This window comes from Nannobrachium achirus, assembly GCF_963921795.1.
Source record: "Nannobrachium achirus genome assembly, chromosome: 12".
NCBI lineage: Eukaryota > Metazoa > Chordata > Actinopteri > Myctophiformes > Myctophidae > Nannobrachium > Nannobrachium achirus.
In genome coordinates this window covers 30,310,991-30,333,466 of record NC_137832.1, presented here as the reverse complement: position 1 = coordinate 30,333,466, position 22,476 = coordinate 30,310,991, and the positions used below count along the sequence as shown (strand labels likewise).

Here is a 22,476-nt window from a genome sequence, read left to right as displayed (position 1 = left end):
TTGTTATTGTTGCGTTTGTTGATTTGGAACTCCCACGCTCCCAAGTATATTGACTTGTTCGTGAAGAGCGTACTATATATCTCTAACCCACCGTATTTTATGTTCTATTATGATGATTGTAGAATGTTGATGAGCTGCAATAGCATGTACAGCAGCAGTAATAGCTCATGCTCCCAGGGCTGCTGGGGTAGATCATTCACCTCTTATTTTATGGTGCTTTTTGATTCATGTGAGGTTGCCATGGTAACACACAAGTGTCAGCCTGGAGCATGTTTTGCAGCTTGCCCAGAAGTCCATGAAACTGTCAATCGGCCAGGAACTGGGCTAAGTCAAAGGTAATGCCAGGGCTGCCTTGAGACTGATAATATGTAATGGGGTTTGTGCAATCTGAATATAGCAGCGGTAGTCTTCTGTAGTTGTTGTAAAACACATTAATCATGCAGATAGATTAATGATTACATTTGGGGGGAATTGTGCAAGTGCTTAGTTACTTAGATGTTAGCATAAAAAACTATGTTTAAATGCATGATAATGAAATTATAATCAGTAACAGTGCTTTTATGGTAACTAGACGTTCTGTGTTTGGGTATAGCTATTTTGCCGGCCGATGTGACCATGCATGTCTGAGTTATAGTGTTAGGGGGTTTGTCAGAGTAGCCGTTGTTCACCTCTGTCTGTGTTCCTTTTCTGACCATATATGGAGATGTTGTTTCTGTCTGTCTACATGTGTCCCTTTTATGCCCTTATATGGAGATCCCTGATGTCATCAGTATATGCCCATGTATATTGGAATTCCCACATGGGTATATTGGTTGGCTTTAGGGACAACTGGATATCCAAATTACTCGATGGCGGGAACTCCCTCAAGTCCTCAGCTGTGCACGCCAAGTTGAAATCGGTTGGTCCCAGTCGGATATGTGGCTCTGGATAACCAGATCTCTGTATCTGTCAGTTGTTGTCCCTTTTATAGCCATATGTGGAGGTCGCTGAAGTCATCAGTATATGCCCATATATGGGCATAAATGTCCCCTTTTGGGCCAATAATATAGAGTTGATTAATTTGTTTGCGCCTGATGCCTTGATGACACATTGAAGTTAGACAACACACTCCATATTTGGACATAGCTGCATTGGGAACTCCTTATATGGTTATGGCTAAGTCATAGTGACATGAGCATGACGACATGCTCATCCTCCCTTAAGCCAATTTCAATATACTAGAGGTTCTTTTAAAACTTTCAAGAGCCCTGAAGCTCTTAGGCCTACAAGTCTACGGGAATTGGCTACTATTTCTGTAGCCTACAGTTTGCAGATATAACACTAAATCAGTGGTTCTCAGAGAGGAACACAAATTTTGATCTCAAAGTCAACTCGACTCTACAGTATATTACATATTTATCAAGAGTTCTGATGAAGTTGTCCGTGATTTTGTGAGGGCATCTTGCACCTTTTGGGTCCTGACCCACCAGTTGAGAAACATCAACTTAAACAAAAGCTCTCGTTTTTTTTTCTTCTTTTCATTTCTATATATTTATTTTTTAGGTTTTTTAATTAACCTTTTGTCAGTTTTCCATAAATGGCTATATTCAAATAGATTTTGTTTTCATTTTCTCCACAGTCAAATCATTCTAACATCAATGAACTTACCCGAATGATTATTTTAAATGATATCCAATGTTATGACAATATTAGTTAGAGCTAGTGATTAATTACGCTACACTGATAATAGTAAGGGAAAGTTAGCCGAGTGCTGGACCAATCTGGGAACTAAATCATTACCAATAGCTTTCTTCACAAATGTGTTCATAAAGGTGTCCTCTGAACTTTTTCAATCACTCCCTTGTGAAACTTTGTGGGAGCCAATCAAAGTTGGGGGTATCCCGATCGAGGTCCTGGGATTAAAGAGGGACAAATACAAAAAATGCCAATATGAGCGTATGAGGTGTGTAATTAGGGTATTTTGGGGCTGCTGAATCCATTCCAACCATTAGTTACCAGTAAGAATGACTCCTTGTGCCAGAAAATAGGCCACACCTACTTTTGTGTGTCCATGAGACATATAATATTGGCCAAAAAAATGGTTGGAGTAGGGTTTGAAATTCATGAAAACTATTCAAGATCAGGCGGGTAAGCGCACATCATGACACACAGGATAACATGATACAATCTGACAAAAATAAAACACAGCCATGAATTATCCTGCCTGGTTCAACCATATTATCATAAGATTTAATATTCAGTGGTTAGTAGGCTACTTGTTTGATATACAATAATTTCAGCTTCACCCTGAGAAAGTTAGTTTCTTAGGCCTGTATAAGACAATTTGATACATTTACCTCCATCAAAGTGCACACAAAACTAGAAAAGTGTGCTTGTAGTGGAAATCTCCGCCAGGCCGGGGGAGATACCCAGGGCCCGCAAACGGTGGATTATCTGTTCACAGACAGACTGATACTCGAATGGACTGGGGTGAAAACATAATTTTCAGCCGACTATCCATCTCAAGTATTGTTTTAGTGTGGTAATATTATACAGTACTAACTTTTGGGCTCTAGGACTACATGTTGCTTACGCCTACGTACTTACTTAGAATTTTAACCTACTTAGTAAGTAATATAGGGCCAAACCTATTTGGGGCTAAAATGAAGACTATACAGTATGTGGTCTGTACTCAGTTATTGAAACAATGAGTAGTGATTTGTAAAGAACGGGTATCGAACCCCTCTCTGCACTCAGCAACCCGGGGCACAAGCAACCCAGAGCAGTTCACTCACTGCTTCCTGTGTGACTGTATCTCCATGTTACAGACAACTGCATTATAGATAATGTACAACTGACACACTGGCCACAGAACAGAAGAACAAGTAGTGTTAGTGTTTGTGACATTTCTGATAAACCTGTTTGTGGAAATAACAGTTTCTAACAGTTATTAGTGTCACAGGGCTCTATCTCTACTTGTGGCTGTAACTCATTTCCCCCCAGCCGAAGGCCATTATAGTAGTAGGCTAACTGTTCCCCCACTGATCCCTGCATGGCGCCCTGTGTTACTTTCGAAGTGTCCTTGAGCAAGACACTAGTCTGAACCTACCCTAACAAATTCATAAATAAACAAAACAAAACAAATAAACACTTCTCCATATGGTCATTGTCACTGTCAAGTGAACTGACCTTTGAATTATAGTCCAGTCGTTATATGAAAAAACCTAAAACAAATTGCATTAGTAGCAAACTCAACTGATTCTGTATCCTCGTTATGTCCTTAGTGAGGGAAAAAATCAAACCACGGTTCGAAGTGGAGCCGTGAATTTGAGCAATTCCAGGTCTATGTTTTTGATTGAAGTGATTTGTAATTATAATCAAAATCTACAAAGTATTTACAAAATAAATAACTTTTGAACGGCTCTTTGAAAAGAACGGATCCCAGAAATTCGGCTCACTTCAAAGTGACATAAATCCCATCCAAAAAATCGGCTCACTTCAAAGTGACATAAATCCCATCCAAAAAATCGGCTCACTTCAAAGTGACATAAATCCCATCCTCCCATCCAAAACATCGGCTCACTTCAAAGTGACATAAATCCCATCCAAAGAATTGCGCATGGGCAGATCCTGTTCATTCTCGACTGGACACACATTGCCACTCAGAGGGAGCCCATGTGCTCTGCACACGGCTCCAAAAAAGTCCCAAGGAATCCCATCAGGGGAAAGTTTTGAAAACGACCTACCTACCTTCACTTACTATACACTACAGTACACTATAAAGGAAAATATGACTCCCAAAAAATCTTCTTTAAGTGGGATGTGAGGGGTCAAACTAGGGGTTTTTAATTATTCTGAATCCATTGCAAACATTTGTTTTGCATGAAAAACATTCCTTGGGCTAAAAACGGACCCCAAAAGACTGTGAAAATCACTAAACCATCGTTTTGAGGGGCCATTTCTTGCCCAAGGAATGTTTTTCATGCAAAACAAATGCTTGCAATGGATTCAGAATAATTAAACACCCCTAGTTGGACCCCTCACATCCCACTTAAAGCAGATCTTTTGGGAGTCATTTTTTCCTTTATAGTGTAGTGAAGGTAGTAGGTAGGTCGTTTTCAAAACTTTCCCCTGATGGGATTCCTTGGGACTTTTTTTTCCCTCACTAAGGACATATTGAGGAGGATACAAAATCAGTTGAGTTTGCTACTATTGCAATTTGTTTTAGGTTTAGCCTAATTTTGGCCTAAAATTACTGGACTATTAGGGCAGGCCCATGGGGAACTTGCCCAGACAAAGCCTCTTGACTATTGCAGAGTGGGAGCTAGCCTACTGTATTTCTTCTGCCATTTGATTGGTTCTTTACAGTTTGCTTCCATTTATTGTTTCTACACCCTTGACCAAATTTGGATTAAATATATGCAATCCATCTGTTGGGTTATAGTTTCCCGCCCAGACGATGATATAAAATGAATTTATTTCTAACTCACCTTGGTGCGAGCCATTGGGTTTTGATTTGACCAACAGTTGTGTAACTGCATGTATCACTTGTTGGGTTAAACTAGACCCGCCCTCTCTGTCTATCAACACATTGGTTTGTGAATTAAACCACTATTGGGCTAAACTAAGTGGGCGGGCAGTTACCCAGCATGCAACTGTGCTCCCATACAGATATTTGTACAAACTTTTCTATTATTTTATTGTTTTAAGATAGAGAAAACAACAATGTATTATATAGATGATCGCAGTGTGTAGCCCAGTCATAATCCCTAATAATAATAAAAAAAAAAAAAAAAACATAGTTGCTTACAGAAACAGAAACCGTGACTGTGATGGTCCAGAGTGACACATAGAAACAGGGGTGCAATTGCTTTAAAGTAAAGCACTACACAATCTTTGTGTTGACTTGTTTGTACTTTTATGACTGATTCCAAAATTTACTCGGCAAGTTTGAGTATATTAAGCATAGGAAAGGTACTTGGGAAAGGTAATGTATAAACGTTAATAGTTTAAAAATTATTAGTTGTATTATACTAATTCAACAATATGGTTACTTATAAGCCATTTTCTGGTTTAAGATCTCAACCCAACAGCAATATCACGTTAACCCAACAGTAAGGTTACTTTTAAGCAATTTATTTGGTATACAATATAATTTCAAGTGTCCTGTATTTAAATGTTCATGCCTTAACTGTCCATAATATTAGGCCTATTAAAGATGAAAATATGGGAAAAAATCGAACCTCTGTTCGAAGTGGAGCTGTGTGTGTGTGTGTGTGTGTGTGTGTGTGTGTGTGTGTGTGTGTGTGTGTGTGTGTGTGTGTGTGTGTGTGTGTGTGTGTGTGTGTGTGTGTGTGTGTGCAACAGCGCCCCTCCCTTAACATGTGTGGCCACTGGCCAGAAAAGGTTACTGCAGGCTACATACCCGGAGACAGACAGACAAACAGACAAACAGACAAACAGACAGACAGACAGACAGACCCACACACACGGCCACGTATAGGGAGCTCCACACAGCTCCAAAAAAGAAAGAAACCACACACATTTGCATTACCCTAGGAGTTCTCAAACTATTTCATGTGAAAGACCCCCAAAATTGACACTTAATTAGCCAGCGGACCCCCATTTGAAAATATATGCCCAGGACCCCACTGGGAAGAGAGGATTTTTATGGCTCTAGGTCATTTTCAACCATTTTAATTTCAAGAACCCCCAGTTTGACATGCATTAATTAAGCTGCAAATGTATTTGATAAAATCTATGTTCATTTAAATCTGGTTTCATTTACACTCAATGCGCACAAGTTCACCGGGAAATACGCGGTCGCGGGGGTCCCCGGGCGGACCCCACTTTGAGAACCAATGCCCTGGCCTACAACTACAACACTGGCCTACCAAAACAAGAGCCCAGAGAGAAGGGAATAAGGGATAACGTGATGCCTGAAGCAGGGGGCGTGGCTTCAAGTTTTCACTCCCGGCGCTGCCTGGGAAATTCTGCTCACTCTGAAACTTTTTACAGGAGAGAGTGTTGCTGTTTTGACTTGTTGCGTCCCAATCATTCCTAGAAGACTTGGATTGGGGATGTAGTCGCTGGTGATCGTAGCTTCGGACGACTCGCTGACAGTATGGGCACCTCGCAGTACATGGTAAGTGTTCACATCTTGTTGCCGAGTGGCGGAATAATGTGATCCAAAGTGGGAACATTGTAACATTGTTGTTAGCAGTCCTCGGGTGCCGCCGCCGGTGTGGGCCAGGCCTAACACACTGTCAGTCTGTCAGTGGTGGAAACTGGAAAGTAACAGTACATTTACTCAAGTAGGCTACTACTGTGTACATAAGTGCAATTTTTAGGTATCTGTACTTTACTCGTGTGTTTCCAATACTTTACCTCTACTCCACTACATTTCGGAGGCAAACATTGTACTTTAACTCAGCTTTAGTTATGAGTAGCCCTGAAACATGACGGTCGACTCGAGATAGGCTACGACCGTCATGTTTCAGGGCTAAATTGTAGATTTTGATTACAAAACATACAATAACCACTGTCTTCAGCCCTATACATTTTGAACTAGGACATTCTGCCTACAGAGTACTTTTTACTTTTGGTAGTTTAAGTACATTTTCATGTAGGCCTACTTTTACTTGAGTACATTTTTAATTCCAGACTTTTATCTGTAACAGAGTATTTCCACATTGCAGTAGTAAAGTAAGAAAATAATGTGAGTACTTTTTGCACACTCTGTTGGTGAGATTTGGACTTGGGTCGTTCCTTCATACAGCAATGCTCCAGTTTGGAACAATTTATAAAGTTAGGAAAGTGAACTTAAAAAGTAACTTTTGCCACGAAGTGAAGGAATGTCACATAATTATGCAGTTGTCACGTTTACTCGTCAAAAGCCAACTGCAGTGTACTGATCTCCTCATGACGTTTTGGCTGGACTGTGTGACATTCCATTAATAGAGGAGTAGAGGTCTTTCCAGTTCTCTGCACTGTCGGGGTCAGGTTGTGTATTATCAGTAGTTGAGACTTGAACGAGCTGAAAGCAGACTATTAAACAGAATGGCACACAGGGGTCATGGCCATCAGGGGCGCTGGAAGTGGGGTGCTGAGGGAGCTGCAGCTCCCCTGGTGGTGGGGAGGAAAAAAAAGAAGAAAAAAAAGAAGAAAAAAAAACGTTTTTTTTTTTTTTTGTTTTTTTTTTAAATAAGCCTATATATACACACACACAGAGCTATATTAAAACAATAATGTATTTGACTTTGGGGAATAAAATATGTTGAAAAAAGGTATTTGATTATCACATGGTGACCTAATCACATGGTCACCTTGCCACTTCCGGTCAGAAGGGAAGTCAAATTTAAATCCCGCTTTGATGGCACACCAAAGTCTATTTATTTGAGAACTAGAAACTGTCTATAGGCTCATTGTTGCAAACTAACACCGTTGTATATGGGGAATAAAAAACTGTAGAAAACTGTTACAAAAATAATACCCGATTTTGTAGTGTGTGCGTGAGTGACTGTGTGTGTGCATGCGTGCTGTGTGTTGCAAATACCTAAAATAAATGTGTGCTAAAATAACTAGTAACTATATAGCTCCTTGTTACACCGTTGTGCGGGGAATAAGCACCCGAAACCGTAATAAAAATAACCCAAAACCGGATAAAAAACGTGAATTTTTCGGCGTGCGGCCTTTGGCCGCACGCATGAACTCCTCCAGGCTCAGCTCCCCTTGGGATTTGGGAGTTCCAGCGCCCCTGATGGCCATGCATGCTGGCTTGTGGCTGACATTTTTGTCTAAATTCATTTTTTGTCACGGACATGCAAAGTGAGAAGACAATAATATTAGGTCTACCAGAAAAACACATAAAGAGATAACCCTGAATGACCATAACACTAAGAGTGTACACATCCATTTGGTTCCATTTATTTTGTACACTCATATGGGGTTCTTGCAAATAAAACATTTGAGAACCACTTGTATACTAGACTCATGCTATAGTGTCATCGTAAATACGTCATACATACATCTTAAGAAAACCTGGAGACTTGACATTCAGTAATATTTCTTATGATGGAAATAAAACATATATATAATGGTGTGTAAAAAAGAAAATCTAGAAATCTCGAAAAACAGTATTACTTAACTACTTGAGTGAAGATGCAAACGCATAATGGACTGAGCCGTGGACCGATCTAATGAGGTGTAGGGCCTGTAGGCTGTTCCAGAGCCTGGCTGGTCAGCCGACTTCCAAGATCTGACTGGAGTTGGTGTTGTAGCCTACTAACTAGGCCTACGAGATGAGAAACATATAGCCTGTCCATTATAGTCTTAATGACAGTTCTGAAACAAAGCCAGGAACGGGTGATGTGGTGAGTGGTGACGTGTGGTCTGGTGGTCATACTTTTTGTTCTCACAAGCTTCAGGCGCTTTAGTGATGCCTGCCAGGTCAATACCGGCATATAACGAGTTACAGCAATTTGATTGATTGATTGATTGATTGAATACTTAATTACCAGTTTGCCAAAAAAGGCACAGGAAGTACAGTTCTATTCAGGTTCTGCTAAAAGGATTACACACAGGCTTGTTTCCTTTGGGGTCCTGTGTATTCAGTTAATTGAAACATTAGTGAAAGACAAATATAGCCTACAATATTATGCAAAAACATCCTATAAACCTGTAGTAATAAAGAATATGTACAGTAAACAGTTGGGGGTGATGGGTTTAATTAAGCCTAGAAAAAATAAAAGCATGCCATGAACTGACCCAAGCTGTCCAGTGGAAATAGTCCTTTACCTTGGCCAAGAGTCTCAACAGACAACACACATGATAATGAGTGATAGCTGTGTGGAAAACACATTTACTGTTTAGAGGCTACATGTAGTGCACATGATGTAAGTCAGTGCATGCATGTGGCAATACAGTACATGGCTACTATGCCTGTATTGTATCATCATCATTCATGCGTGAAATGTGTGTGCCACCAAGACACACAGACTGTCAGCTCCAGCCGTATCTGCAGGCTTCCCAAAACGAGAGCTCACAGGCGAATGGGAGAAGTGCAGACAGTCGCTGTCTGTTTGTGGTGCTTGTAAAACTCATGCGGTGCATCATGTCGACCTGGCACCGACTGACACCGCGTGCATGCTTTTCCAGGCTGGCACGCCGAAGATTAGATCATTAATGCGCGTGGTACGCATGTGCGCATAGCACAGTAGGGCGGCACCACAGGCGGCACAGGTGAAAAAAGGTTGAGCAATAGGCCTGTTGGGTGTGATCCCCGGTCTTGTGACTCGATCTGCCTTATGTGGGTCATAACAGAACTTGAGATTTGTTGTCTGTTGTTTAGCGGGTTAAGCACTGTGTGGACTATTGTTTATTATTCCTGTCTGTTTACTTGTACTGCTATTTACAGAGTAACAGCAGCATTTGTTTAAGCTTTGTAACTAATTATGTCACGGACAGACTAGGCAAATTGTGAGCACACTTTGCCCATAGCTACAGTGTGAGTAATTAGAAAGCTAAACCCCCCTGCCATTCCTCCAGATGACCTTTGAACATGCAGCACATACAGTGGCCTGATCTCATATGCATTCATTCCATTGGTTCAAATATAACAGGGTGGATTTAACACTCAAGTCTCAGCACAAATAAGGAAGTTTCTCCAGAATATGACGTAGAAGGCTTCACATTAACTGGTTCTGCTGTGGTTTCCAATGATTGAGGTGGAGATTCCTTTGTAAACAAGCAGTTTCTTGTGAGGAGAGCTGCTTATAATCCAAACCTAGACTGATGGCATGTGGCTTAGTTTACTTTATTTACATCTAGGGGTATGGTATACCTGGACACAATACAGGAATGTCATGGAGGCCATGGGCACCATGCCTTCTCAGTATGACCCTCAAAAAATGATATGCCCCAGCTGATTTCACAGTTTCTCCAATGCTTCTTTCCTATCGTATATGTTTTTTAAAACACCAGTGTCTGGAACTGAGTCTTATCGGGCAACATAAAGTGAATTAATATGGCACTATGGAAAAGGACCCAAACTGCCTTTATTTCAAACTACCTTTATTTGGGGGCGCTGCCGCTGATGGCCTAGTGATTAAGGCACATATACCACATATAGGCTCTAATGCAGCCTGACAGCGAGTCGCAGGTTTGATTCCTGAGCCTAACGACCTTTGCTGCGTGTCACTCCCTGTCGACAATAGCTGAGTGGTTAGTGAGCCTGCCTGGGGAGCCAGAGCCCCTGGTTGTCCCAGGTACGATTCCCGGCCAGGTCAGCAATGTGTCGGAAGTGTGTCCCTGAGCAAGACTCTTAACTCCTAATTGCTCCCCGAGCGCCGCAGAATCCAATGGCTGCTCACTGCTCCTAGTTTTTATAGGATGGGCAAAATGCAGAGGACAAATTTCAGACGCATGTGCAAATGTACTGTGACAAAAACACCCCAAAGGCAGTGGGGCCCGTATTGTCTCTTTCTCCCTGTCTCAAGTCAACTGTACTATCCAAAAATAAAGGCAGAAAACCCCCCCAAAGAATATCTATCTTTCTTGACAAGATGTTTTCCCTGTCATAGAGCATGGAAAACTGAGGAACAGTTGTAAGATCATAAAAAAAAAGAGAGGAAAAAATACATTTTCAGTCAAACAAGAACTCTCGAAGCACTTACTGTACACCACCTCACCTCAAATTGGCCTAAATGAAGGAATCAAAACTACAAATGTGTGTTACTAATTTCACAACTCTTCTCCCAAGGTCATTTTCACGTTAATCTGGGTCCTCAAACCGACGGCGGCGACACTGTCATGGCCGAACACTGAATTGGCTGGAGGCGAGCAAGAGGACGGCGGGGCCAGAAGCAGGCTGCGGCGGCACACCTGCAGAGACACGGAGTACCAGGACAAAGACATCTGCTGCTTAAAGTGCCCAGCTGGTAAGCCACATGGAACGGCGCTCAATCAGAGTCCACCGAGACACAGAGCATTGTCACCATCTCCGATCCATCATGAGAGCCCATAGCCTAATAGCCAGAGGCTGTTATTTAGACAAAGTGGTGTTGACAATCGATTGAATGTTCTCTGTGTTGTGTGTGTGTGTTTTAAATAGAGCCCGACTGATATATCGGTCAAACCGATACATCGGTCGTTTTTGGACCCCAATGTCGGTATCGGACATCGGTCATTATCTCTCCGATGTATCGGTCGTTTTTATAAGTAATATTAGACCACCATTTGATGACATTTAGCCACTCAGACCCAAAACCTAGAATATATTGTCATTGCCCGTAAGGATCCATTGGGTTTCATTTTACACTCACGAGTTAAAGATCTTATAAAGGGTCCATTTGTTTACCAAATCTCCGTCATTTCGCTGGGGACCACCTGGAAATCCCTCAAGGACCACTGGTGGTCCCCGGACCATTGGTAAAAAAAGGAAAAAAAGGTTTAAGAAGTTTTTGAAATTTAGGCTATTTATTATTATTTTATATAATTACAAAACATCGGTTAAACACTCGGCAATCGGTGGTCTAGCACTCACCATCTGCAAACATCGGCATCGGTCAACAAATATTGTATCGGTCAGGCTCTAGTTTTAAAGAAACATTTATTGGGGTTCTTTCAGGAGCTCATACATGGTCCTCTCCATCTTAATCAAATCTCGTTCCTCACATTTTCTCCTCATCTCTACTCTACCCTCAATTGTTGTTACTTCCTTCTTTACCTGAGCATCTAGTTTCATGCCATTCTGAGCATTACACTGTAGAATCCTGAGTGTTAATTTAACTCTCGGAGTTTATTCTACTCTCTGTGTTAAATTAACATTGAGCACATTGACTGTGTATGAGCCTGCAATTTGCTTGTACATGTCACATTTGTGCAGTATTAATTCAGATTATCATTGGAGTGCTGTAGCATTCAGGCTTAGTTACTTTTACATGGAATAGTGTGCATTTCTTTTCACGTGTCTTTGTACAGTTAGTTGCTTGTAATTTGTGTAATCTAAGATTTCATGCCCGTGTCTTCTGTTGGACTAGACTATCAGCGAAATGCCTTATATGTAAAGTGGTTTGAAAGACATCAATAGAGGTCACCATATCGGGGGATGACTGGAGTGATCATTTAAAGATGACCCCACCACACAGAAATAATGTATTTGTTTTGTTAGTGAATTCCTTACAAACACTAATAACCAATTCACGTGAAGTGGTGTGTCACAGTCAGATGGGGGTCTGCGGCCGGCAACTGCTATTTTTGTGACATCATTGTATGAGAAAGTATAAATCACGCTTTAAAAAAAAACACCACAAAATGTTTTTGAACAGGAACTCATGTGCAGTCATCGTGCACCACAGAAGGAGAGAAAGGAACTTGTGAGGAGTGTGACTTTGGCGCCACGTACACAGAACATGAAAACGGGCTGCTGAGACAGTGTTTGAAGTGCACCAACTGTCGTTCAGGTAATTCCGCAGGATGGATTTTACATTATTCATCACTAGCCAGTCAAAAGAATCAACACGTAACCTTTTTATAAGTGCTCAAAGCATCGGCATAAAACTTTTTTTTCGCGTTCTCCTTTTCAGACCAGTTAATTGTAAGGCCATGTACAACCATCCAGAACACTGAATGCCAGTGCAAGCCAGGGACGTTTTGTGCCCCTGATCAGGCATGCGAGATCTGCAAAAAGTGTTCAAGGTGAGCTAACGGGGTGGAGAATATAGAACAGGCCCTCCAGTTATTTCATTCAAATGAATCATGGGAGAGTATTCCTTTTTATGGCAACCATTTCTCAAATGAAACGTGCTCCTCAGGCGACCTTACCCCCGTTGTAATGATTTTTTTGCCTTCGTTTTGTCTTTCCCGTGCTTTCAAACTAGATGTCGAGAAGGTGAGGTGAAGGTGAGGAACTGTACAGCTACCGCTAACACAGTCTGCAAGAAACTACAATCCAGCCCCAGCACTGGCTCAGGTACAACACCATGTCATTTGGAAATGTATAATCAGGGGTGTCGCACCAAATTCTGGGCCCTAGTGTGTACAAGGATTCACTGCGGGCCCCCCTTGAATGTTCTTCATAGTGGGAACTGGGAACGCATTATTACGCATTATTTTGTGCTTTAACTATTGAAAATTAGCAGATATACAAGCTCACTGCGCGGCACCGAGTGCCGTGCTGCAAGCTTTTAGATCTGCTATTCTTTGGAGTCTTTGGATATTTCAAATCCTTCTAAACCTATGTTTCTATGTCAGTGGTGCTCAAACTTTTCCATGTGAAGGACCCAGTGGTGTGCTCTAGACTTTTTTTGAGGGCATACTATAATTTATCATCCGCGGCTATTCGTGTGGCCAGGGCATACGCCAGTGCATAATGCCTATCAAATACGCTACTTTGAAAGGTTCACGAGGGCAGACGCTATTCATATTTTTATTTCCGAAATCAGACGCTGTATACGTGCGTTACAGGTACAACACAGCTCTGGAAGGACCCCCAAAATGATATGTATTTGGCCACGCATCCCCATCTCAACATATTTTGTTCCAGGGACCCCCCAGAAGCAAAATTTGAGTTACAAATGTTCGCTTAAAAATACACATATTCAAAGATTTGCACACATTTTCATGACTTTTCAAAAAATAGCAGATCTACAAGCTTGCAGCGCGGCACTCGGTGCCGTGCTGTGTATAAAATAATTAAGGCCCCTCCACCTTGGGCCCTAGTAACTCAGTCCCACTTTCCCCCCCCTTGTGACGCCCCTGTGTATAATTATCGGCTCTGTTCCAAAACGAAGGTGCAATATGCTCCCTTTGTACACGTGAGGCTTTACGACACACCTGTCAGTACACAAGAAACAGCTAACCTTTCATTCGCTAAAGAAATCACGCATCTCTTGTTTTCTTTTCTGTGAAAGGAATACATTTCTGCTGCAATGATAAATAGGGGAGAGCTAACCACACAGGTTACACACATCAATTACTAAGACCGATAGTGGATAAGCACTGTGAGAAATGTTGAAAAGAATAATAATACGCCTAGTTGTATATTAATGCCGGTGCTACACCAGACGCATCGATACGCATCCATGCGTGGAATTTACTGTGAGTGTAATACTATGCATTTGGAAGGCTCCAGTTGATTTCCATCATACCAGCTACACCAGTGTAGATAGCATGTGCCCTGCTAAAATTGGAATGGAGTCTATTTTCCCCAGCAGCACGCATGTGTGTATATTATAGTTTGGTATATCCACTTATTTTCATAGTATTGTAGGTCACCAAAAATATGACAATAGCCTATATTTGATTATAAAAGAATTTCCTGATCACTTTGGCAAGAAAGCATTTGTATTGTATTTATTGTAATCCTGACCTGGTCTAGTTTTTCCATATTTCTCTAATACTACCAACACAAATTCTTCAAATCTAGAATATAAGATTTAGATTTCTTTACTTAATTTCTCCCTGACAATAAGAATGCCTTAAGTTCACAATCTGCTTTCTTGTAAAGCAATAGAAGAATTGTGTAGTAAGTGGCTGCAAATGGTTTTGGAATTGTGAGTCTTTTGCAGCCATCTCTCAGTAGTAATGGATGCTGATTATATCTTGTGCTCAATCAACAGTTGCTGTAATAATTATATCACTTGCACTGCTGGTTGCTGGGGTTTTGGTGGTTGCCTTGGTATGTCTTTGGAAGAGACGGAGACATCAAACAGTGACAGGTAAGAATAACTAATCTTTTGAGACATACTTTTTGTATGTACTTTTTGTTGACTGGTTAATGTGGTGACCACATCATGGCAATTCTTTCTGGAGATTATTTTGGTTCTTCCCTTTTATCTTACCTGTACCTCTCATGAGTTTAACTCTTACTGCTGTTAAGAATATCTCATCTTATCTTAAATGATCTTATCTTATCTTAATTGTCTAAAGTAGAAAAGGTAGTGCAAGTGAGTGAACAATTGGGAATTTGGCAATGCCTATTAAAAAAAGTACAAGTATGAAGTATAAATTATACATGTATTCATTTGCATGGTACTGCATACATGCGGTGATACAAAACATTCTCGACTTTTACAACTTTGTTTGACATTCTTGAAATTTGAATCCTTTTGTGGCTTGAATCCTCTAGTTATTTGGTTCATATAAAAGTGCTTTACCCTTCTTTTTATCGTAGCTGCATTCTTCTTTCTGAAAGCCAGTTTCTATGGAAACTGCTACAGCAGAAACAGAATTTTCTGAAATGAAAAATAGAAATAAATGCATAAATGTTAAATGCAACGATATGAAAACTGCATTTGTCATTGGTTTATGCCTTAGCGTGCCCTCACTGACTCCACAGTTCCTTCCTCACAGATTCCCAGAGCGATAGAGATGAGAATCTGAAGGTTGTCGTGGTGAGTAACATTTTATATTTTCAAACTTCAGCTGACACGCTTATCCATTAAAAAGGTAGAATAACCTTGATCTCCTAGATCAAGGTGTCCACCCTAAGATTGGGGAGGAGGTTGGGGGTTCAATCCCAGGCAGAGTCTTACCAACAACTATTACAATGGTACCTAATAATGGCTCACTGCTTGGCACTCTGCATCAACTAGGGTTGGATTGTTGAGTCCTGGACCCTATGACATACTAGCATCATGTACTTGTACATCAAGCTGCCTCATGCTAAGGAGATAGGAGATAAGCTCCTGACCCATAGGCCACATGGTTGAGGAACTGTTGGTGCCCAAGGCTACCTACCTACTTACTTTGTTTTGATGGACTTAGTACAAGCTGCTTTTTATATATAAAAAATGTGAAAGCAAAACGTAAGTTTAGAAAGGGAGAAAAACATCCACAAATATCACAATTGTGGCAATATACAGTAGGTGCCATGTGGAGGATGAACGGGTAGTTGGGGTTTTGGGTATCTGTTGCTGGTAATGATGATACACCATGAACCAAGGATTTATAATATGAAAGACGTTGTGTTGCACCAAATTCGATCCGGCACATCATTCTTAGACACATTTGTGTGCACATCTCAAGCCTACTGTATATTCAGGCCAGGTGCTGGACATCAAGGTATCAGACAATGGAAAGGAGAGGAACGAACATAATTCTCAAACATGGAAAAAAAAGATCTTAAAATGGCAATATTGTGGACTTTGTGGTGGCAAATTAGTTGTCCATAAAGAGATGCATCTCTGGATTCAGTTTGATGACTACAAGAAATTGGTCAGGAGATGATGCTTAAACGTTAAACGTTTATTCTGTTGGTGGCACTAGAGGAAAGTTCATGGGGCCTCAAAATGTGCTGTGTGAATAGGGGATATTGTCCTCTATCAGTATGTTTCATAAAAATGACCAAGTTTCATAAAATTGACAAATCGGTTCTATGGGCTGCCATATACATCCATTGGAAAATGAAGGAGAAGAAGAAAATTCTTGAAATCATACATCAGCACAGTTATGCTAAGACATTGGCCGTAGGAGATATATATGCCCAATTTAAAGCCACTGCTTTACAGTACAGTGCATAATTTCAGTTGGCATTGTAGCACCCTGTCAAGCAATCTATGGAGTCTCGAATTGACTAGACAGGATTGCTCCATGCTTATCCCTCCTCTCTAGGACAAAATGACGTCTGTTCCTTCCACGGAGGAGAGTCAGAACAGGCAAAACCACGCGATGACACGTGAAGACGACAGGCTGTGCCTGCTCCCTCAGCAGTGCCAGCGAGCGGTGAGAGAAGCCGCCGCTGGCAAATCGCCAGCCAATGAGGAAGACGAGGACACTGGGTTGGGGGACAGCCTGGCCAACACTGCCAGTAACTCGCAAAGCAGCCTCCTCTCCAGCCAGCTTCCCACACCCGCTCCCCCATGCTCTACCTATTACCTCTGCTCACCCCAGCCCGGCTCTATGAGGGTGAGAGCAACAGCATCATCCATGCATGCTTGTCTTCACTCTGCCTGCCTGCTTGCCTAATATACCTACCTACCTTCCTACTAGGACTGGGCAATATGACTTCAAATCAATATCATGATTATTCCAACTCGCCTTGATTACTATTAATGAATGATTATTTGGAAAAATAAAATGGTGAAAATAGCTGATCTACAAGCTCACGACACGTTGCGATGTGACGCATTGTTAGCTTATAGATCAGCTATTTTTGCAATTTTTGTACATCGAAGTAATACGTGGTTAATCAGACAAATCAATTTAGTTGATTATAAAAATCACTTTGATATATAAGAAAAAAACATTGGTTCTAAATATCGGTTTTGATATAGTTTTGATTAATTGCCCAGCCCTACTACCTAAAGGCCCCTTTCCCACTGGGCCAGATAACAGATAAAAAAATCTCTTTCTCCAAAAAAATTTCCATTCAAGTGGATGGTAGATACAGATAAAAAAAAATGTCTATCACAGATATTCTTTTTATCTGTGATAGACATTTTTTTTTATCTGTATCTACCATCCACTTGAATGGAAAAATATCTGGAGAAAGAGATTTTTTATCTGTTATCTGGCCCAGTGGGAATGGGCCTTAATACCTACCTATTTATATCTACTACTATCTTTCTACTAAACTGTTTTCTCCCATTCTATACTTTTTAAAGTTCTCTATAACTTTCACAACCCTCCAGTAAAAAGCTCTCTCTGTAGTTTATGCTTTGAATGGATGTTCTCTACTCCTCAGCGCACTTTAACCCCACTTACATTTCATGCCATGTACAGTATGTACGCATTCCTAACTGTATGAGGCGCCTTTCGCTCTTTAACTACACTATAAGGCCCAACCCAGGTCAGGACTGCTTTGAACATACATAAATTAGTTTGGTTACCGTATATTCATTCTTAAAGAGTTTGATTTGTAGTTTTTTTTATTGTAATTTAATGATTTTACTCTAATGTTTACAGACATTACAAACAAACAAATATTACGGTACCACACCATAGTTTACAAATCATGTGTGTGTTGTATAGTGTCAATCTATCAAGAGCTGAGTCAATCAAATAGAAAAGGGGTCTTCGGGGGCCGCCAATCTTTGAGTGATAGAAACTTTTTTTCTCCTTTTTTATATTAACCACTTGAACCCTAACGTCCATATTCTGAGACCTTTAGCCAAAAATAGCAGAACTACGTTCTACGGCGTTGTGAGCTTGTAGATCGGCTATTTTTGGCAACGAAATTTGGTGTAGAGGGGAAAAAAAGAGCACACTAAGTACAGAGTGAAAGTTTATTAACTATTGACGGTTCAAGTGGTTACATATCTGATAACACAAATTGACATGAATCCAAAATACACTGATGATTGTGCTGTCAAACGATGTAACTATATGGAATCTGGGGGTCTCTGCTTCCTCTCTCTTTCAGCTAAGGGGTCCTTGCCTGAAAACGTTGAAAACACCTGATATAGAATTTAGTTTTGGTGGTGGGGCTAGCCATTTCTTTGTTTGTGTTACTGATTGGGCCTTTAAGCCCCATAACAACTGCAACCCAACCCCCTCCTACCCCCAATGCTTGTTCTCTGCCTTTTTAACAGCAGACTTTCCGAGGTCTGTCTGGTTAGGTTATGCTGGTCTGGCTGACCCCTTACTCTGATTCCTCTCTATCCCGCCCCAAATCAACCAACCAATCAATCAATCAATCAATCAATCAATCAATCACTCAATCGTCACAACCATTTGATTCATTAAAATGCTGTGCAATATTCTTCACATAAAAGTGAATGTAAAAGATTTGTATGAAATTAGGTTGCTGTACATTTATGGCCGTTAGTGGCTAAGGGGAATAGTGGTCGCCAAATCGAAAGGTTCCTGGTTTGTTAACTGCCAACTAGTTAGGGTGGTTTAAATTCCAGGAATGCTAATGCTAATGTACTTGGACAAGTAGCTTTACCTTACCATTAAAACAAATCTGGGTTCGATTCCCGCCGGGGGGCGCTGGGGGCGTGTTCTCTCCTCCGTGTCATCATCGCCTCCACACCCTATAGGTGGGGTTGGCGAAAGGGCCTTTCTGTGACGAGTTTGCATGTTCTCCCAGTGTCTCCTACGGTAGATACCCTCACAAAAACATGCAGTAATCCTGGTCTCTATAATGACTCCCCCTGGCCAGCCAGGGCGCCTGATAGAGGGGAAAGGAACTGGTTGGAATAACGTGTTCCTTCCACGTGCTACGTCCAACCGGGGAAACTCCCCCCTGTCAGGTGATAAGAAACGGCTAACACACTCCTCATGCTGAGTTTCCCCCTTGGGATAATAAAGGTATCTATATATGCACTGATGGACGCATGAGCTCAGTTCAGGGCCCTCCCCAGGTTGGCAGAGGGAGAGCAGAGTAAAACCTTTCTAGACCCTGTAGGAATATACCAAATATACTGTATAATATATTTGGTTATACTAAATACTATATAGATATAAATATAAATATATATATATATATATAGAATATACTAAAATTCACCAGGCCAAATACATTTTATGGCTTAAAGTAATATATTTACTAATATAGTGAATGACTATCATCATTGGGTGCTAAAAGAGTTAATTAAAAGTAACATACAGTACATGGGTGTGTTTTTTTTTTTTTTTTTTTTTTCATAATTCATGACAATGGCAAAATAGGAATTGTTAGATCTCAGTTGATGGAACTGTATTAATGTACCATTTGCTTTTCTTACTTTTGCAGGAAGATGACCCGATTCCATCGCTCATTCCTTTGAATGGTAGGATAATATCCCTTTCACTCCTTACTGTCCACTTACAGATGTTATACCGTCGCTTGTGACACATCGTGAGCTTGTACAGTATATAGCATTTTTTTATACTCTTGTGTGATACAGTAAATACGCAATATGAGGAAGTAGGGTACTCATTTACAAAAAAACAAAACATAAAAAGTTGAAATCAGGACATAGGCCTACTACTTTTTTGCCAACAGATGTTGTACCTGCTGATGGGGCGGGTACAATAGAACTGTTGTTGTCTCTTCATGGCTGTTGTATGCTATTTTTAAATTTAAATGCACCAATTTTGATCTAAACCAGTGGTTCCCAAACGTTTTAGCTCGTGATCCAAATTAGACTTTGCCCGGGACCCAACCTAGTGAAAACAGCAGATCTACAAGTGCACAACGTGTCGTGGGCTTGTAGATCGGCTAGTTTCACTACTTATTACTTAATTATTATTACATTTTATTTATGAAAATTATTAGATTTGTTTGCTTTTTTGTTTGAACATGTATAGAATTCTACAATTTATTTCAAAAAAATGTAATTATATATTTCAAAATATAGATTTCTTTTTTGTAGGAAAAGAAACTTTTACTTGAGTGGCGACCCATAGAAATTGGTCCGTGACCCACAAATGGGTCGTGACCCACTGTATGGGAACCAGTGCTCCAAAGGAGCTTAATGGAAATGTCTTTCTCTTTCAGGCGAGGAGTCTCACTCTCTGAAGAAATGTTTTGACTACTTTGAGGACTTGGACGTCGACTACCACAAGAGGTTCTTTAGACATCTGGGCATTAACGACAACCTGATCAAGAGCAAGGACCACCTCCACCACGAGGACCGCATCCATGAACTACTGAACGTCTGGATGGAGAAGGTAGGCAAGGATGCCAGCCTGAATCACCTACTGAAAGCACTGCTTACTTTTAATCAAAGACTGACAGCCGAAAATGTCATAACCAGAGCCATCGCCAGTGGTTATTATGTACGCGAGAGGGAGTGAACGGTGAGTCCCTTTCACCTCGGAAAATTGATGGAGATGTGTGTGCGTGAGTCATGCTATTCTCAGGTACTTGCTGCAGCAGGCCCGTGGGCTGAATCATTCCCTGAAAGGCACAGGACATGCAGGCTCAAGGCTGGCAGCCGTAGCGCTTTCCCACGTGAATAGTGATTCTTAAATGTATAAACTGGAAACAAAAGGGAGGAGTGTATACACTGAAACGCATTGCTGTGACGCTTCTACTCTTGCACCAGAAGGACATAGTATTGTACTGTAGACGAGCTGTTATTATCAAGAGATGCACTGAGCCTGCAGCTTGACTCTTAAAGATGGCTCATACATGCAGAGCCACAGGAAGCATTGGTCACCTTCCTTTAACAAGCACTCTTTATTAGTAAGAGCTGGAATGTAGTTTATTCTCTTTTACTAATGGTCATTTATTATTTATTTTATTCTCCACCTGCATAATTTAATTTTCCCCGGGCCCATGCTGGAATTGCTGATGATGAAGTATTTAATTGTGCATATTTATTTGCTAGTTTACAAACCATTAAATGCGATGCTGCCCCTGTTTGCTTGAGCAAAGGGACAGAGGGCTCCCAGTAACGCTGGGTTAATGAAAAGTCATATTGGTACCAACTGAGTGAGTGAACATGTAACGCGTCACTTTCTGACTTCCGCGCCCACGAGTCAAGAAGCTGTTCCCTTGTGTCAAGCAAACCCCTGACCGTATGTCATGCCTTACCGCATGAGGCGCATCATGGCATTGTTAATGTACATTCTTTCTTTGAATGATATGCTTTATGAATGTAAATTGTGATTAGGTGTAGTGATGAATGTGATGTAAAGGTATTGCATCATCCTCATTTGTCAGATTGTAGTACATAGTTCCCTCTAGTGGATAGCTGCAGTGTCTCCATAAGATTCAGTCATAACAATCAGTGGGTTAGGACAGTGGTTTCCAAACAATGATCTCAGAACAATTTTTATGGGTCACAAATACATATCTCCTTGTTTGTTTGTTTTTTCTTCCTTAAAAATATATTATTTGAAAACATTTCCCCCCAAAATTCTGATGATTCAAAGAATTTCAGAAATTAAAAGATAAATTCAAATCAAAACAAACTCCATGAAATATAAATAAAATCAAGAAATAGTGAAAATATCGGATCTACAAGCTCACAAAGCATTATGGCGTGAGCTTCTAAACTAAAGGCTTTTTGCACTATATTTTAAATGGGGATTAAGTTATTAATTTATCATCTATTTTGTACGTTTGAGTCCCGGTGAGACGCCAAATGCATCTTTTGAGTCTCATGCTGAAAAGGTTTGGCTACCCCTGGGTTAGGAAACAGACATTTCTTTGAATGTCCTATATGGCATTTCTATTATGATTTATGCTGTTTGTTACAAGTCCCCACTATCACCATCAAAATGTGGAATAATGGGAACAGAATCAAACTGTTTGGTCAAAAGGCTACAAAATACAGATGGCTGGTTCATTGTGTTACATAAGAGTGACGGCCCATAGACATGTTTCCACTAATATGAGGTTTGCACACATTTCTGCCGAACCCATGCAAGAGTGTGTGTCTTGGTGTTGCATCAAACCCAACCATAACTGGAGCAACATAACTGCTACATTGCTTCTCTTACATTGTTTCCTTTCCTTATTTTTGTTACTTTTTTATTTTTTTTATATACATAGAACATGTTTATTGTCTTTGTTGTGTCCACTACTTTTCATGTTCTCTGTACCTTTTGGTAGTTGCAAGTATA

At 40.7% G+C, this 22,476-nt stretch overlaps 1 protein-coding gene across 1 annotated transcript; it reads left to right on the top strand.

Moving 5' to 3' along the window:
* The first annotated feature begins 6,004 nt into the window (after window positions 1-6,004).
* hdr (hematopoietic death receptor) lies at window positions 6,005-22,476 on the top strand. The gene is made up of 10 exons (XM_080739034.1): window positions 6,005-6,124; window positions 10,739-10,916; window positions 12,306-12,440; window positions 12,564-12,675; window positions 12,858-12,949; window positions 14,598-14,696; window positions 15,331-15,371; window positions 16,591-16,884; window positions 19,655-19,691; window positions 20,402-22,476. Exons 1-10 carry the CDS (start codon window positions 6,104-6,106, stop codon window positions 20,698-20,700), a joined length of 1,308 nt encoding a protein of 435 aa, XP_080595160.1. The 5' UTR covers window positions 6,005-6,103; the 3' UTR covers window positions 20,701-22,476.